Source organism: Myodes glareolus, chromosome 25, assembly GCF_982192425.1.
Source record: "Myodes glareolus chromosome 25, mMyoGla1.1, whole genome shotgun sequence".
Classification (NCBI taxonomy): domain Eukaryota; kingdom Metazoa; phylum Chordata; class Mammalia; order Rodentia; family Cricetidae; genus Myodes; species Myodes glareolus.
The window spans coordinates 3,454,966-3,474,861 of NC_142050.1; the positions used below are offsets into that span (position 1 = coordinate 3,454,966).

A 19,896-nucleotide genomic window follows, 5' to 3' on the forward strand; every position below is an offset into this window, starting at 1 on the left:
TTATCCTTTAAGAAAATTGAAAATACTGAAAAAAATAAAACAATTTACCCCTGAAAACAGGTCTTATCCTTCTGAATTGAGGGATTAACTGGAATCATCTCTGAGGTGGAAATCTAGGCGTTCAAAGCAACGCTTCATGTAGGGCCGCCTGCTGCCCATTCCTTCATTTAACCAATATTTACTGAGTGCTTAGGTGGACCCAGTGCTCTTTCCATTCTATGTGATGCCTAGAAGTTACAGTCACCCTTGTCACGGCATTCACACCTGCTCCGTGCTACATGCCCTGGTTACTATATTTGGTAGACTACCTACATTAAGATTTTTCTTCAGATAAATTTGTTAAGAAAATAACCCTATCGCTAAAATAATAGTTGTGAGTAAGGGCTCTTCATTTGATTTCATCCTAATGCAATTGTGACATCACACCCTGGAGCAGCCAAGCTCTCTTCCGACTTCATTTTTCAACCAGACATTTCTGTCAGTGTTTGGAGCACACAGACCCCTCTGCTTTTGGCTTCACCTCAGATCTCCTACTCAGAAGCTAAGAAGTTAATGTAAGAGAAAATTATTGTTTGGTCACACAAATGAGTCAAAACATGTTTTCTTGAAGAATACCCTTAGACTCATGAGGAAAGAATTCCACTGAATTGAGAAACAGGATTTCACAACCAAACGGAGACAGCGCCTGCTGTGACAGGGACAATCTCACAGAATCTTGAGAAGATGGGAATCTTATCAACTTTCCAAGGAAAAAGAGAAAACAGAAAAAATTCTCTAAATAACTATAACACAACTGCAACTTCTTTTCTTAAAAGATAAGGAATAGCTATTTCTAAAATGTGATAAGCCTACCAAGGATCCAGCTGTCTTTGAAAAAAAAAAAAAGACAGATCCCAAGACTCATGAAAGTTCAAGAAAACCAAAAGGCCAAAAAAGAAAAATTTGAGTAAACAAAACAAATTTGGAAGAGGAACGGTGAAGGTTTGCAAATGCCCGCAAAGTCACAACATAAAGATACAACATGCACTGCATGGGGTATTTAGTCAATTGCTGTCACAGAAAGTGTGATAGAAGATGAATAATATTTACAATAGTTGTAGAACAATTAGCTATCCACTTGAAAATGAAGAAAAGTTTAAATCCCACCATTATCTCATGCCATAAAAACCATAACCGACTACTGATCAAAGAAGAATTCTGGTTTTGGATTTAGCTAGCACAGAAGAAGACTGGCAATCCCCACCATATTTTAACATAAAAAACAAACAATGAACAAACTGAACAAAAGAACAATTCTTAGACCCAGAAAACAAATAAGACTATAGAGAAAACTCATGCTCTGGAACTTGGAGAGACCAACAGATGAATACAGAGAATTACAATTTCCTGGAAAAGAAGCTTGCAACCCCCAGCCTCTGAGGAGCCAGTCTGTGAGGTGGTGGAAGAGGAAACCTGAGCTGCAGTTACAGACCTGCTGGAGTGTCTAAGTAGACAAACCCCATAGTTATAAACTCCAGAGCAGTATGGTCACTAGCAGGCCTGCCTCCACTTCTTCAGGAAATACAATGTGTTTGTGCTGTTGGCAGAAAAGAGGGAAAGGAACAATTCCATTCTTTAAAAGGCCTGCCTTCAGGAGAAACCATGTGGATCCTCATTCTAGGATTAAGGGAAGAGTCTAGCAGCCCCAGAGGGAAACACTCAACTCCACTCTCCACCAACCATCACAGAGGATGCTGTGCTCAGCTCCAGGGCACAGGCTCACTTCAAACAGAGGTCTAGTCACAGAGCTGGAGAAACAGACCCCAGTCCCTACCCCAGGTCCACATCTTAACTACCCCATTACTTAACTACAACAGCTCCTTTCGCTCAGTACCAGTCCAGGTGCCAAGAAAAACACTAGAGGTAAACACCACAGCTTGAGAAACTTCCAGCAGAGTCTGAACCAGACCCAGCAACAGTGGCCTATAATGTGAGTTTAAAACAAAACAAAACAAACAAACAAAAACCCTCAAAGAATAATCTTAAAATATTTTTATATTTTAATCTTAAAATACAAGTCTTGTTTGTTTTTGTTAAAATATAAATCATAAAATATAAATACATAGAATGCAATATGGTTTTCAAAATTTTGGGACTATAGCCAAGGTAGTTCTTAGAGGGAAATTTATAGAACTGAATGTATATATTAGAAAAGAAAACAATTTAAAATCAATCACATATACTGCCACTTTGGAAAACAAAAGCAAAACAAAACAAGTCGGCAAATTAAATCCAAAGTAAACAAATAAAAAGCAACAATAAAATTCCCAGAAAAAAATGAATGAGTTGGAAACAAGAGTGAAGAGGAACATCAAAGAAATGAAAAGATAATTCTTTTAAAAATGATAAAACAGGTAAATGGTGGTATACAAGTTAATATAAAAATAAATGCTACACATTATAAGAGATTTTATGAACACAAATGAATAATGAAGGAATATCACAATAAGTTCCATACCCAAATTTTGATTGTGCACAAGAACTTGAATAATTATGGGGGAGATCCATCTCGCATAACTAGTGAAAAAGGAAACAATTGGTGTAGACCACAATCCAGAAAGAAAACTCATCAGCAGTCAGTCCTTGGTGTGGAAACAGCAGATCCACACACTGGAAGTCGTAGACTTCCCCACACAGTTGATAAAATAATGCAGTTTCCTGCCAAGTCATTCAGAATACAGGAGCCAAGAGAGCATTTTCTAGATGGTGCCAATAGTCTAGCAAGGCAGAAGCAGGGGAGCCAGGAGCTTGAGGCTAGTCTCACTCACTACACAGTGAGTTTCAGAGTGTATTTGAAATCAAAACAAAATAAAAAAAATGTATAAATAAAACTATAAAAGGTGATCATGTAGAATTTATCCCAGTTATGAAAAAAATTAAAAAGAATTTATCATATTAGTGAATTGCACAGGGAATCGTCTTATTAACAGATTAAGAAAGATCGTTTCACAAAATCAAACATTCATGAATGATAAGATCACTTATAAAATGAGAATGGAGGGAACTTTCTAATCTCAATATGGAGCATCTTTTAGATCTTTTAGAACCAAACCCAGTTATTCTAAAATAGTAAAAGAAAAAAAAACTCCAAGATATCCCATGTCAACATTGTACTGGAAGTTACAGCTAATGTAGGCAGAGGGGAAAAAGAAATACAAGTCATGACAATTTGGAAGATATAAAGACATCTTATTCACAGAATACAAGATCCAAAATAATGCACAGTGCCTCTCAGAGCTAAAAATTCATTATAGTAAGATTACAGAGTACAACAGAACACAAAGACCAATGCACTAATCATTTTTCTGCATGCCAGCATAGATGAGTCTTGAACCAAAAGCACCATCCAATTGACATTAGAACCTAACAAAAATAAACTAAATAAAAAATCACTAAAGGTTAAAAGTGCATTCAAACTATATATGAGAAAATCAAAGCCTGAGAAGGAAATAAGGAAACAAAGTTAATGGAGAGAAACTATGTTATCAATAGGAAGACTCAGAACTGTGAAGATGATAATTCTTTCCAAATTCATAATCTCAATGAAATGTCAATCAAAAGCCCAGAGATTTGTTCTGTGGCTATTGACAAACTAGTTCTAAAGCTTACATAGAAAGAAAAGACTTAGAATATCAGACATAACACTGGAACACAAAAGCAAAGTCAGAGGACTAAAACTATCCCACCTCAAGACTCACAATAAAGCAAAGCCATCAAAACAATATAATTGTAGATAAGGTAGTGCAACCAAGGAGAGAGCCTAGGAATAGACCTATATGAGTTACCCATATAAAACCTATATATGTTACAGTTAATTGACCTGTAATAATGAACAAATAAACTAATTTAAATTAATCTTTTCAACAGATGGTACTGGAACAACTAAATGTATACATTAAAAAAACAACCGCATTTGAGTCTTCATAATGTAGATTGTATTCTTCAAAAGAGTCATCTCAAAATTAGTCACAGACCTAACCAAAAACTGTAAAAGTACACAATTCTGAGAAAGAAACACAGAGAAACACTACATTATTTTCTAGAACAAAACACTAAGAGTATAATTCATGAAATAAAGGAATTGATAAAAGAAACAAATTTAAATTTTTTCCCATACTAAACAAAACTTCAAGAAGACTTTCCAGAGCCTGGGTGAAAACATTTGCAAACCTCCTATATCATAAAAGCTGCTATCAAACATAAACGAACAATAAAAAGAAACTGACTTAAAAGTGTCCCAGCATTGGGGGAGTTATCTCACGTGGTAGAGTGTTTTCCTAGCAGGCACAAAATCCTGGGTTCAATCTCTAGCACCTCATAAATGGGGCATGGCAGTATACATCTATAATCCAGAATCCAGGAAGTGGAGGCAAAGAGGACCAGGAATCCAAAACCATTCCCAGCTACTGAGCACGAGACCAGTTTGATACTATCTCAAAAAGAAATTAAAAAGTAAAAAAATAAATTAATAAATTTAAAAAGGAGGAATACCTTAATAGAGAATTTAGCAAAGAAATATACAGAGAGCAGATAAAGATGAGAAGCTGTCCCACATCAACGGCGCTGGGAAAATGACGGAAGCAGTACTGAGAGATCATAAACTCTGGACCACAAGAAGATCAATGTTCCTGAATGAAGCAACATAATGTGGTACAGCCATCTGAAGATAGCTTCAAGTTTTCTAACAACATTAAGCATATTTTACCTTATGGCCCAGCTATTAACAAAAGGATCCAGCACTTAGGTCCACACAAAAACATAAGTGAATAAAGAATCCAGAATCTTTATTTATAATTGCCAAGCACAGGAACAATCTGTATACATTTTAGTGGATAAATGGCTAACTGTGGTACATCCAGAAACAATGAAATATTGTTCAGCACACACACAAAAAGGAATGAATTATCAAGCAAAAGACATTTAAGTGCATGTAACTAAATGAAAGAATATAAAAAGGGTACATGCAGTATTATAACAACTATAGGAACTGGATGGCAATCCAGATAAAGCAAACTCTGGGGAGACAAAAGATAGTTGATAGCGGGTAGATGAAAAAGAAAGATGAAGAGGTGAACACAGATGATTTTCAAGAAAGTGAAACCTCTCAGAAAGATACACAGTAGTGTAAATATGCCACATGCATTTGTTCAAATCCATACAATGTACACCACCAACAATGAACTCCCATGTAAGGTATGGACTATGGCTGTCCTGTCTATCAACAGTAACATCTGTACCACTTTGGCAAAAGATAATAAGAACCAGGGGAGCTACAGGTGTGGGAGAACAATGGCATACACAGCATCTCTGTACTTTCTCTTTAATGTTGCTATGAAGTTAAAAATTTTCTAAAATCTGTTTACTTAAAAATGTACGCAGTGACTTACTTAAATGCAAGAGTTAAAACTATTAACCCTAGGAAGAAAATAGGCATAAATCTTTGCAGCCTTGGATCAGCCAATGGTTTTTTTTTAGCTTTGACATCAAAAGCTCCAGCAGTGACAGGAAAAACTAGATAAGCTAAACTTTATCAAAATTAAAACATTTCATGCTTCAAAGAGCAACAACAATAAAGTAAAGATAAGTCACAAGGGGGTTATTTACAAACTGCATGTCCAATAAGTGACTTGCATCCCGAATATGTAAAGGAATCTCATGTCTTAAAAAGACAAACAACCCGGTTAAAAATGATCAAGGATCCGAATGGACATATCTCCAAAGAAAATCTGAAAAAAGAATGGTTTTATTGCACTGCAGGTAAACAATATACAGAAAGACATTGGCCACTAGTGAGAGAGACATCGAATCCACAAGGAGATACCACTTAATTCCTGCTAGAATGGTAGTAGTCAGAAAGCAAGATGAAAGCTGGTGCTAGGAAGGGAGCAGAAGAATTGAATCCCTCCTACTCTGTGACTGGAATGGGAAAGGACTCAAGGCTTTGGGAAGACAGCTTAACAGTTCCTGCACCAGAGGACTCGGGTATTTTATTCCCATGGATAAGCCTAGGGGAAATGAAAATAGCTCTATGAAAAATGTAGAGCTGGATGTTCACAGCAAAAGCATTTCTAATAGCGAAAATGTGAAAATAATCCAGTCTTGTCAATTTATGAACAAACAAATGACAACAGCCATAAAATATTGTATTATTCTCAAATAAGACAAAACAGAGTAACTTTTCTACAATGGATGAGACTTGAAAACATTACAGAAAATGATGAAAAGGCCAATCACAACAACCACATACTGTACCGTTTCATTTACGTGTAGTGCACAGGGAAGGTTCATGTAAAGAAGCAGCCAAGGGAGCAAGTCAAAAACTAAGTCTGTTGGTGTGAGTGACTACTGATGTATGTGCACAGGGCTGAGAGGCGGAACTCCCAGGTGATAAAATTCACCTACAGTTTACTGCAATCCATTCTGAATGGTGAATTATGTGATACATGTATTCTCCCTTAATAAAGATGTTATTTGTTTAATTTTTGACACAGGATCTCTTTTTTATAATCTGGACTTACTATATCAACTCACTATGTTGCCCAGATTGGCTCAAACTCACAGCAACCATCTTGCCTCAGTCACCCAAGAAGTAAAATAATAGACACGAGCAACCACTCCTGGCTTACTGTTATTTCATTTTAGCATTGAATAAACCAAAGCATGATATAAAAATTCAAAACTATATCAACGTAAGCATGATATCACAGTGACATTTGAAGCGACAATTGTTCTAGAACACAGTTACACAAATTTCTTTCTCCTTTCCATCGATTTATATTCAGGCTGAAGTTTCATGTAAAGACAACAACGATATGTCTTTGGGAAATAAAGAGTAAATAAAGCACTAAGTTAAAGATCAAAGTAAAAATTCAGAACAGAAGTATATGTAAGAAATCACTGGAAAAGCCAAATGCTCCATGACATACGCTGTTTATAAAGTCTTTGCTTTCCAGCTTCCGCACGCTGTCTCCACCCCCTTACTAACTGCCTGCCCAACACCACACAATTTTTCTTGATCACTGCAAAGTATTTTCCTAAACAGAGACAATGGATGTGTTCTCACATCTGTTAAGGGCCCTCTTACTCAAACAAGACAGTGTTTTGCATTTATAATTAGTAAGATTTTAGATTAATTCAGCTGAAGTTAATACAAATAAGCATAAGATGTTTTGGTACTTTGAAATGTGCTTTCTCTTAAAATTTAAAAGCAATATAAAACATTATAAAAAAACTTGGAATATAAAAACAGTACTCATTTATATTACCAAGATAACTATTTTCTTTTTTCAATGTACCTTGCAGAATATTTTTCAAATGCATATATTTTAACCTAATTGCAATCATCTCTAAAATTTAATTTTGTATCCTGCTTCTCCACTTAATGCGTCATAAGCATTTTCCATATTGTAGTCTTTGTAATTATGGTTTTATGGCAATATAATTTTTTAAGTGCACATGATTTATTTGGCAATTATTTCAGAGTTGGACATGCAGTTGTTTCTAATTTTTTGATGTTATAAATAAGATAGTAAAGTCGCTTTCTGCGCATTTTCCTTCCTTGCTGTTGCTGTATTAAAAGCGAGTCTGGAAGTGGCCACGGTGCCAGCTATTTTCATCTCTGCTAGGACGATCTATAAACCCTCAAACTTGATCTGTTCCGAACCGAGCTCATCGTCACCCCACCCCACCCCACCTGTTCCTCCTTCTATCTCCTTCTCTAGTAACTGGCAACCCCAGATGCTCAAGTCATGAACTCCAGTACCATCATCTTTGAGTCCTTCTTCTTCTCTCACAGCTCAATCCATCATCAGTTGCTGACAGCTGCCCTGAAATAACTCGCAAACACAAGCGTCACTTGGTCCCATCTCACTGACACCACTTTAGTCTACATCGCCACCACCCTAGATGGGGGCAAAGCGACAGTCCTGTAATTCTGAACGCCAGTCTTTGCCATTGTCCTCTGGAAGCCCACCTACTAAGTGAGCTGAGGAGCAGACGCACCAATGAATAGCACTTACCAGTTAAAAACACGAGTACAAAGGCCACGGTGAAGAGTAACAACACACAGTGGACTTGTCTCATGGGCCAAAAGGTGGATTTCTTGCTTCTTTTGTAGATTAAGCAACTTTGGGCACATTGGCTCTTTCTAATATATAATTTTGTATGAGACCATATTTGATAATATCAACTCAATGTTGTACATGAAAAAAAAAACATGTCTCTCATGTTTTCCTTTTAGGGATCACACACACACACACACACACACACACACACACACACACACACACATATATATATGATCTTATCTTATCAAATAAAATGAAGATAATTGTTATCTTGAACCCAACCATATACGTCTAGGGCAGTGTTCTCAACCTTCATCCTAATGCTGCATCCCTTTAACAATCCCTCATATTGTGTTGACCCGCAAACATGAAATTATTTCACTGCTACTGTAATTTTTCTAGGGTTATGAATCATAATGTAAATCTTTGATATGCAGGACATCTGATATGTGACCCTAATAGGGGTTGTGACCCACAGGTTGAGAAACACTACTGCAGCTGAATATCAAGTATCACGCTTCAAAATGCCAGGAGCTTCTGCACTCTGGATAAAATGCCTTATAAATAGTTTTATTACAATTTGAACACCTCAGTTTCCCTTTGAGGTAGAATGTGCTTTGCTGATAAACATTTTATGTGAGGAGCCAGCAAGCAGGAAAATATCTGTATTCAACACTGTCTTTCAGAGCAACAGCAAGACAATGATCACTATGAATATATGTTTTTCATAACTGTCTTACTCATGGAATACATTTGACTCCTGATCTTGTGCCTACAAGAGATACAAACCAACTTGAAACATATCATGTCACCCAGGAATGTGCACACCATCTTCTGAGTTGCCTCTCACCCTACTTCTTTTTCTGTATACAGTTGCAATTAATTAGAAAATAAGGTATAAAATTAAAGATCTATAAAGCTATTTATAAGATATATAACAAAATGACTAAGTAAAGGCCAGAAATTAAAATTATTAAAATTAATAATTGCACTTTAATTCAGAGCTTTGCATTCACAGTAAATTTTCTCATAACAATTAAAAATAGAAAAAAAACAACAGTAAAAATATATTACCTTCTTAATAATAAAAGGAGGACTGTGTTTAGTTCCTAGAGACCTGAAGACAAGATTACTGTTAATTCTGTGAGAATTGGTGTATAGTAAAGGGAGACAGGAAGGAGTGGAGACGCTGTATGGATTTCAGATGGCCCAAGCTCCATGCCTCTGAGCCATCTAAAATTTGCGCATCTATCTATACTCCTTCATTCTGTTTCATTTTTTTCCAAACTGTATGTGATGAGCCTAACACAGAAGCTTTCTTATCAACCATTTTCTGCAAAGATTCCTTTGCTTCAGGATGATATCCACCCAGTTTCCATAGACTATAATGCCTTCCATGGTTTGGCAGCTTCATAACTATCCCAATGTTGGGGAAGCACAGACATGTGAAATCCTGGGCTCACTGTGCACCTAGCTCAGTCTAATCTGTATGCTTCATGCCAGTGTGACACTCTCTCTCTCTCTCTCTCTCTCTCTCTCTCTCTCTCTCTCTCTCTCTCTCTCTCTCTCTTTTTCTCCCTCCCTCCCTCCTTCCCCCTTTCTCTCTCTTTCTGAGAAGGAAAATATGAGACAACTTCTGAGCTGAGCACCCTGGTCCAGCAACATGACTTTTCATCACAACAGTATCTAACAACCACTGACTTACATTCTCTTCCTCACTTCTCATCATATAGGCAAAACCCAGCCAGTTAGATAGAGTATTTTAAGAAACGGCTCACAGAATAAATGAAGCCAATTTCTCTGCCACTGATAGATCTGCATGCTTTGGTCACCAGAGGAAATAGGTTTGACAATCTCTTATGAAAAGTGAGTATATTCTCTAATCCTCACACCCCATCATTCCCTTCAGAGTCACCGTTTACACCACATCACTCACCCACGGTTGGCAGCTACACTATGCCTAGCATGAAATATGACCCTACTCTTCTTTCCACCAGTTTTATCCAGGGCTAAAGACATCTATGAGTCCTTAGCCTTTGGCTCTATGTCAGGAGCAAAGGCAACACCGAGTTCATGCACACTTTCCTTGGGATTATGAGTTTGGCAAGTGAAAATTAATCTTTTCAGAGGGCTCAGCCTTCCTTTGCAGAAGCTTACTCACTTTGAAGTAAATCTTTATAATTGTTTTCTGTTTGATTTAGAAGAAATTTGAAAGCTGTCAGCAGTGTCTGTAGACATGCGAACATGCTCATCATGAAGGATAAGCTGGGATGGGATGCTCCAGAATGGGCCCTGCTGGCTGGTGTTTAACGCACCGTGGGCTGCAGAAGGGTATAAAAGGGTCTACTACCAAGATACTCCAAGTCACCTGTGAGCTGTGTCACTACACATACCAAGCACAGAAAAAAAATATTAGAAGATTGTGGGGCTGCCATGATTAAAATAATAATTTCATGAAGATCTTTATTTTTCTTTTAAATCTTGGAGCACGATTTATGTTAATTATTAAAAGAACACATTTATTAGTTTCTTAATTGCTATTACCAAAGCATACACATTATTTTTAAATAAGATTATAAAAAAGCAATATCTGAAATTCCTTGGTTATATCTGTCCTTCCTTGTTTATATTTTCAATATTTTATTTTAACTATATTTACAACTCATGATTTTTTAAATGCAAAGGCAAAAAATATATTAAGTGAATTACTATACATACTATATATCATTTAAAAATGTATTAAGTGAATTACATATGCACAGATATATCATTTAAAATATATTAAGTGAATTACATATATATATTATATATTATTAAATAGAAAAAAGACATAGAGCTGAGAAAAGTGTGGAATTTATTTGTCTTCACAAGGCAATGTGAGTAAAAAAACTTTTGTTATTATAAGTTTATATAACAACTAAAGAAAATATACGAAATCATTCCTAGGGACAAGCTTTTCTTCTGCAACTGTAACCCAAACAGGATCTTCTCTCACTGGGGCTCACGTGGAGACCCTCGAGGGGCAGAGCTGGCATCAGGGGCAATTTATAGAAGCGCTATTTTAAAGACTTCTCCTGTGCATGCTTCGCAAAGGGTAACATTAAACTAAAGTCATGGAAAGCATTTCAAGTTGGGCAGGGATCTGAGACCGGGGTCTAAATAAATGCCACAGGGCAAGCTCTCTTAAATAGCTGACAGTGGATCGTGCCCTCAAGCAGGTGTTGCGGGTCAGTTAGCTAATGACTGGACGCTCAACAAGGACTGGGAGAGCCGAAATTCTGTTCTTAATTTAGAGTCATACGCTCAGGCCCAGTTTAAAACTTCAAAATCTCCAGAGGGTACCAGAGGCCAGCAATCTATCTCTTATCTACATTTTAAATAATACTTTAGTCATTCTCAGGCGAGGCACAGTTGGAATGCTTTGGGACGGTGTTTGACTAGAGACAGTGTGAGCCCAGAGGAAGAGTAACTATTGGTGCCTAGAGCTCACGTTGTTGTGTCCAAACTCTGGCTGTTGTTCTGACAACCGTCTTGGAACATCTTAAGGGAACTGCTGAAAAGGGGGCAAGTCGGGACAGTGTTTTCAGGGGACTCTCCTGCTCACTTTGTTCCACAGTTATGCTTTTTAAATTACTCCCTGGGAAAGAGAGTCACACTGTAACTCCACAGTGAAAAGTTAAGCTGTAGAGTTACATTTCATATAGAAAGCCAACCAGCACTCAGACAAGAGATAAGCCCGCCACTTTCCTCAAAGCACTTCTATGTGTGCTTGACTGACTTCAAAATCCAGTGCTGTAACATTCAAGATAAAAGTTAATTCTGAAATTTTAAGTTGAACTTCACAGACCACTGCTGCCCCAGCCCTCTCTTGCCTGGCCTCTCAGACTTCATTTATGATCTTTGCCGTTATTTCCAAGCAAGTTCTCCCTGAAGCAGCCCTGAAATCTGATTCTTCTGAATCTAGTTATCCTACTTAATTCTAGATATCGCCTGCATAGAAGTGTTCCCAGGATTATGGGAGAAGGGAGAATTAGAAGGGGGTTATGTTGTGCAAACTGTGATTTACTCCACGGATGACACTTTCATAGAACCGAGTTAAGAAGCAATTCTCCATCAGCCTACAGATAAGAGATTAAAGATGGAAGTCTGCTGTGATATTGACACTGATGCTTTAATTCACCCAACAGGACTGTTTTTACTTACACAGGTCACTCTGTGCACTCCTTGAGAGTTGACATATCCACCTCAAACGCACTGTCTCATTTAATCACTTTAAGAAGCTTGAGAGAGAATGTCATCCCCACTGGAACAGAAAAGGAGGTAGAGGCACAGAGGGGTTCCACTTTTGTGCAATGTCACCCAGCGTATGAGTGACAAGGCCAAACTTTTGGCTCTGGTGTCACAGGGATGGGTTTCAAATCCACTTCAGCCATCAGCCACCAACACATGGTGGAAAGAATGTGGGAGGCGAAGAAATAGTTTCCTAGAATAAAGCTCCAGCAGGCGGTGAGTCCTCCAGCTGATAACTGGGAGTCAATTTCCTTTGAAATTCATGGCCCTAAATAATCAGCATGTCTCTAAAGGTACAAAAGGCTTAGTGCTATAATTTATGATGTCGATCCTGATCTACAGTTAGATTCACAGGGCCTGGTACTGTGATTGCAGGAACCATTGACACTATCTCTTAGTCAATATAGAAAATTGCTTCTACGTTCATATCTTCCTAATATCTATTTCTTATTAAAAAGAAAAATGCAATAGGCTATCTTCCATCTATAATAAGTTTGATAAAGTCACCACACTTAAAAATCTACATTTAAGGCAACGAGATAAAAGTTGTCTTACCCCTCCTTCATGTCATTAATAGGAAGCGGCACCCTGCCACCCCTATCTAGGGCCGACGTGATGTTTATAGCGTTGAGGCGCTCCGGCTGCCACACGTTTTTTACAGCCCCAAGAAAGTCTCCAAGAACCTCACTGGCCAACATTTCTTCCACATTCATATTTTTGATGAAGAATTCTGCTTGATATGGCAACGGGAATTCTAGTGTTGATGAAAAGGGATATGCATATGTTTAATGAAGCAATCTCTTAAAAGGAACAATTTGAATTTTGCTGAGTTCTGTTACAGACCTGACAATAGAGAGCAATACATAACAGTCAATTCTCCATCTGAGTGGGTCCAGATTCTTGGATTAAATGAACTATGACCCAAGTTGTTCTTTAAATACATGTCTGAGTGAAGGACAGTGGTGTTCACTTCTAATTCTAGCACTTAGAAGTCAAAGGCGGGTAGATCTCTGTGAGGTGGAGACCAACCTGGTCTACAGAGTGAGTTTTAGGACAACCAGGGCAACATAATGAGACCCTGTCTACACAACAACAACAACGAAATTATGTCCCTACTCAACAGTATAAATTTATAAACTTTCTCATCATTAATCCTTAAACAATGTGTCAACTATTTATATAGAACCTACATTGCATAGGTATAATGCATAATCTAGAGATAATTCACATATGGGAGAATTGTGCCAATCATATGTAAAAATAGCTTTTACATGTGTAAAAAAAAGTTTTTACACATGACTTGCCCATATTATATAGGGGATTTGAGAATTTTCCAATTTGAATATCCAAAGGGATCTAGAAACCAATTCTTGGTGGGTACTGAGGGATTGCTGTGACTTCAAAGACTTCTCTATAACTGATGATGTATCTAAGAACATAATATACACTAGGCACCAAAACTCTATCTGCAATATAATAAAATCCACGCTTCATGGAGATAACTCCTAATTTCAGAATTTAACCAGAGAAAGCAAGAAGATGACTAAACCCTTGTTTTTAATTTATAACATTTCTGATATTGTTTGGAACATGCTAAAAATCATTGTTTTTTGTATGATTTCTAAAATTTACCTCAATTCTATTTGGATTATTTTGTACTAAATATTTCAGAAAATCAGAAAGCTCTTGTGCAGTTAGAGTTTCACAATTAGAGTTTTAGTGAGCTTTTTTTTCTTTCAATATATTCACTAAATTCTCCTTTAAAAAATATAAGCCAGGTGGTGTGGCTCACTCCTTTAATCCCCAACATTCAGGAGGCAGAGGCAGGAGGATCTCTCTGAGTTCAAGGCCAGCCTGAAACTACAAAGCTAGTTTTAGGACAGCCAGAACTACACAAAGAAATCCTGTCTTGAAAAACAAAACAAAAAAACCCCAAAAAAATGTAAATAACTTTCAACAAACCTAATATAAAATTCAGTCTATTAACATAAGAAACACTTATCAAATATATATATGTTTCTCAAGTGTTAGTCTTGAATTACTGACAGTTTTCCTATATTATGATTGTCCTTTTAAAATTAAAAATGTTTTCTTCTTCTACACAATACTATTTATACAATAATAAGAGTTAATTTGAAAACTATTATGATAAAGCAGGACAGCGGAGGAGACTCCTGTGGATTATGACAGCAGGAGTGTCAGCAGGCTCTGCCCTCATCCCCTCCCCCTACTTTCAGTGGAAGATTTTCTTTAGAGGTGTTCAGAAAGACACAATCATTTGAATTTATCTCATCCAATTCTTCTCTAAATTAGAGATTATGTCTATAATGTACCTAGCAGACTTCAAACATATGGTAAAAACTTATAAAATATGAAGACTGCAGTCCAATTTTAACATGAAAGGGCTAGTTAAATGAATATTTCTGAGTTCTAAACAGACTTAATGTCTTCAATACTAATTATATTATGTACATTCTCTATTTAAACAAAATCACAAGTTTGTAAATTAATCTACTCTTATTTAATAAATGGAAGATAAAATACATAATAATCACCCAACATCTTAATGACCTCATTTCTTGGAAGACTCTCTGATACTAATGGACACTAGACACCAGAAATTCAGTGAGGGAGCCAGCACTGGCTGCAGAGTTTTGTCCAGAGCCATGTAGCAAACATTTCCAAAGCCATAGCTCTGCAAGGCCCTATGCACGGAAAATCCTTTCCTCCTCTCCTGCAGACACTAATCTGGCCTGTAACTATGCTAGATTTATTCAGTGCATGGTCCATATGTCGTCTTCGAAAGCATGAATTCTTCATTCTCTTCTTGTAGATAAGATTTCCGCTTATACAAATGTATTTCCTCTTTACATACTATAGTAGCTTAATCATACGACACTTTCTCCCAGGCCTAAAATAGTCATACAAGTGAATCATGAAGAAGACTTTCTCAGTGGTAAATGATGTAATATTTATAAATAATAGCAAATATAGTTTTGAATATGCCAGATGTATAAAATTACCCTTTTCCCTAAATATTTTCACAGTTAAGTTTCCATAAAAATACAGAAAGCCCCTACTCCACTCCCTCTCCACCCCACCCCACCCCACCTGTCTTATCATCAGTACTACTTCTGGAGAACCACTCTTTGGCTCTTCCTGATCCCTTTAGCCCCACTTAGTGGTTCCCTTTCTGAGATCTGCTACAGGCCTTGCGGTTACTACCGTCTTCCTCCAAGGCTCTGGCCTGTGCAGCTTGGGCCAAGAACGAGTGCCAGGTCTCTCCAGCATGAGTCACCAGAGCTTTCTAACTCTGGGGAAATCCCCATGCTTGCTATATTTGGAAATCAGAGAGGCCAAGAGAACAGTAGGCCAACAGACTGGCGGCAGCAGGCCTCCGAGGTGCTAACCCCAATCTAGGGATTCACTTTTTATGCAGTCTTCTTGAGCACCATACTGTGAGTCTACATGACTAATTTCCCATTAGGTCACTCAGAGTAGAAGACAGCTGGCCAAAGCGCTGGGCTGTGCACAATTCCCCTGATTTACAACTTTGTTATTCCTTCGTCTAAAGCTTATCTGGGACAAATAGCATGAGTGAAGGCCATGTTCAAAGACGGTCGTTCTCAAGTGCATATGAATCTTGTCTAGACTGGCAAGGACAAACGTGTGACCTTTTTAGTTTAGTGGTTTTCAAACCGTTTGGGGGTCACTGAACTCTATGTAGAAAAGAAGTGGAGCAGATCTGCCTAAATTCCAAATAGAGACTTCTAAAATCTTCTTATCCTCCCTTACTAAGACAGCTCCTAACTACCTCATACAGATGAGGAGCCCCTAAGGCTTACTCTTGACCCTCCAGTTGGGTAGTATTCTCTCTCATATCAGGAATCACGTGAATATGGATCCCCGTGTGACATTAACACCTATAGTAGGTTCTGAATGTTCACTTTCTACAGTCGAAACCAGACTAGAGAAAGACAGAGGTCCAACGGTAGACCAGGTTCTCTTCCAGTCTGCCATATCTGACAAAGACCCGGTCTCTTCAGCCTATAATTACAAGGTCCAAGAGCCCAAAGTCACCATGGTGTAACTCTGTGACTCAAGCCATGAATTCACAAATGGGAAGAGAAAGGAAAAGACAATGACTCTGCCCACTCTAGAGTTCCCAATTCTACAAGAATAGTTTAACTAGATACAACTATCCAATCCTAATTAAGTCAAGAACCAGTCTCCCTGATCTATGTATACCTAGAGACCATGAAGAAGGCAGGAGTGAGGAGAGGGAATGCTTTGCCACACTTGGTTTTTTTGTTTGTTTTTTTTTGTTTGTTTGTTTGTGTTTTTTTAATGGGAAAAGCACTTTATATTTTATTTATTTATTTATTTATTTATTTTTTAGCACTTTATATTTTAACCTGGCAGTTGTCTGCAGTGCGTTCTATTAAAACACCTAAGGTTCAAGTCTTCAAGCAGTCTTTCCATGTACATATTACCAATTTTTGTATTTAATTCTCCTTTGGTATAGTCTAAGATCAACTTGTAGCTCAGCTTTACTGAGTTATCATAAATTTCAAAATACTTGTTTCTGGCAAATGCTTTGTTTGTCTGCTTTCTGCTAATGAACAGGAGCAGTAGTTCTCCGTCAGGAATGGACTCCTATTTTGCTCTTTTTCAGAAAAAAAAAAAAGGTCTGTCACAGTTCCCTTCCTCTCGGTGCCTTTACTAACAGAAGTAGAGTATCCCGCATTTTTCTAATGCTACCTAAAATGTCTTCTCTTTCTTTTTTAATATTTAAGCCTCAACAGGTGGATCTCTACGAGGTTGAGACCAGCCTGGTATACAGAGCAAGTTCCAGGACAGCTAGGGTTACACAGAGAAACATTATTTTGAAAAAAATAATCATCATCATACCTCAAGTCTAAATATGGGACGGTAATATTTTCCCTTTCCTCCCTTCAGACCCTCAACCTATCCTCCAATGAACAAACTATTCCCCTGCCCCAATTCTCAAGTTAGTAGCCTTGTTATAACATTCTAAGTGTTAAACACATTTCCTAATCTTTGTCAAAATGGGGTCAAATATAAGCATAATTTTATATTTCCTGTATGTCCAACCTTCCAAATCCTCAGGAAATCATTTACAGTTTGAACATGTTGCTTTAAATTGTTGGTGGACTCTAACAGTTATTTACACAACGAGCAAAATTAGCAAATTAGCAAACAGTGTACCCCAAGTCCCCAAATCACGGTTTATCTTCACATGCAGCTAAACTACTACTTATACTTACATTGAAGTTCAATATAAAAGTAGTGAACAACTACTCTGTGTTCTTGGGCTCAACCCATAGGCGTTAGAGCTGGCTGGGGAGCAGGTGCGTCTTAGCCCCCTTCAGCACTGATGTAGCAGCATCTGAGAAGAGCCGTCCTCAGTTCGTCAGCATAGCACATCACTTTTATAAAACGTTAGAAATGGCTTGCTTTTCTTCCTGCATTTTACTATTTCATCAGTTATAGTAGGTATGTGGTGCTTTGCAATCCATGATTATATTTTATGTTTATAAATGCAATGAAATCCTTCTTAAAAATAAGAAATGATCATTGACATATTTTCAATACTTACCTTCTGCTGACATTATATTAATTATCAAATTATGCCTTGCAGTCTCAAAGGTACGTCTATTGTAGGCAGTTATCTGTTAGAAAAGGAAAATGATGTTTAGAAAGTGAAATGTTTTAGAAAATACAACTCAGTAAAGGCAAAAATGAAACAAATCATTGCTTTTCCTATTTTTATTATTTGTTGATTTATCTAGAAATTTTTCTTTCCTGGGCAATAAAAATACTAGGACTTTTAGCAGCATTGTAGGAAAATTATTAATTAGTCAGGTCTACTTAACATGCTAAAACAAAAAGTGAAATACAAAAAAAAATTCTTTTCTAGAAAGCCATTAGGCACAGGAGGCAATAGAGATGGGTCACCATGAACCATTAGTGACTTGCTAGTGACAGTAAGATTAAACAACACACACACACACACACACACACAGAAAAACTTAAAATATATGGTTGTGCTTGTAAATGAATTTAAGAATCCTCATGAAAAGTATATTTTAACCAAGCACAACAATGTTGCATTTAGTGTCGAACTGCACAACAATCGGTCAAAAGATGTCATAAATAACCCTCTCATGATGTAAAGAAACCTCATGATGAGTAAAGCAGTGAGGGTCTCAGTCTATAAACTTAGAGCACATGCTCAAAAGCCACAAATTGGTGTTTTCTTACAGCCACATGTTAGTAAACATCTGCAGGTTCAGTGAGCTTCTCTGGAAGTCAGCTCAGAAGGGGCTACCAGAGACAAAACACCACGAAGGCTGCAGAGCTCAAGGGATAATTAACTCTGTAACAGGCATCACATGGTGCAGACACATCTGGAGTACCTCAGCAAAACCAAAAAGTGTCAAACTCTCAAGAGTCCAGGTACTAGGTTTCTGGCGGTGACTGCAGCTGTAGGTGACATGGAGACAGAAGATTGGAAGGAAACGGGCTCCACTACCAGAAGAGACCCCTGCGTGCAACAAGCACCACAGACCTCTACACATCAATGGGAGCTTGGTCAGAAGTAGGTTACACTCTTTGGAAATACTGAGAGCTAAAACAGTAAGACTCAGAATTGGGGGACAAATAACTTCAAACCTTTGACAATGTTTATTCTGAACAGCACACTAACCCACAGTTACCAAACTAAGTAGAAGAGAGAGTGCCAAGTCCTAACCAATAGACCACCAGGTATGCTGGCTACCAAAACTAAATAAGAGTTATTTTTCTAAGACAGCAAATGAAAACATTAAAAATAAGTTGTACTTGAGAATTTTTGTGATTTAAAAAGTTTAGCCTTTACTCATTAGCTTACACAAGTAATATATACTAATTAATTAATTTGCCATACTCCCCCCAATAATCATAATCATATTATCAGTGGAAAAAAGGATGACTGATCTTTTCCAATGTGGTATTATTGTGAGTTTTTGGCTCAGAAGAGATTGAGTATTTTAAATTAATAAAAATAGTCTTCCCAATTTATCTCAAATTTCATTATTGCAAGTTTTGTAAACTCTAGTTTCTTTTTTTACATCTCAGATTACTAGAGGAAGTGAAGAATATTTCATATTAAGAGAAAAACTTAATTACCTGAATGTATATCTGATGTTTAGTTTTAGCAGCTACCCCAGACCAGCATGCCCTTCCTCACTCCTGGTCAGATATCTAAGAACTATAACGACCTCCACCAGATTTTCCTGACTCCAGAGATCATCCTCCCTTTCTAAAATAATGCCTAACCAATTTTAGATGTTTACAATCTAAATATTTTAAAGTCATATCTGCTGAGTAGATTAATTCATAGATTGATATAATTAAATAATGTTTTAAGACATAAAACCTGATTAAATTAATAGAATAATATATAAACTCCTATACATTTTTACACTATATAGATATA

The 19,896-nt window shown here is 37.2% G+C and overlaps 1 protein-coding gene across 9 annotated transcripts in view; it reads right to left on the bottom strand.

The window, feature by feature from the left end:
• The window catches only part of Sgce (sarcoglycan epsilon), a 69,778-nt gene that overhangs the window by 18,857 nt on the left and 31,025 nt on the right, over window positions 1–19,896 (bottom strand). For all 9 annotated transcript variants that reach the window (XM_085683775.2, XM_048436887.3, XM_048436877.3 and 6 more), the window contains 2 exons: window positions 18,016–18,088; window positions 12,951–13,149 (listed from right to left, as the gene is read on the bottom strand). In XM_085683775.2, the coding sequence (XP_085539901.1) occupies window positions 12,951–13,149; window positions 18,016–18,088 (272 nt within the window). The remainder of the gene's footprint in view (window positions 1–12,950; window positions 13,150–18,015; window positions 18,089–19,896) is intronic.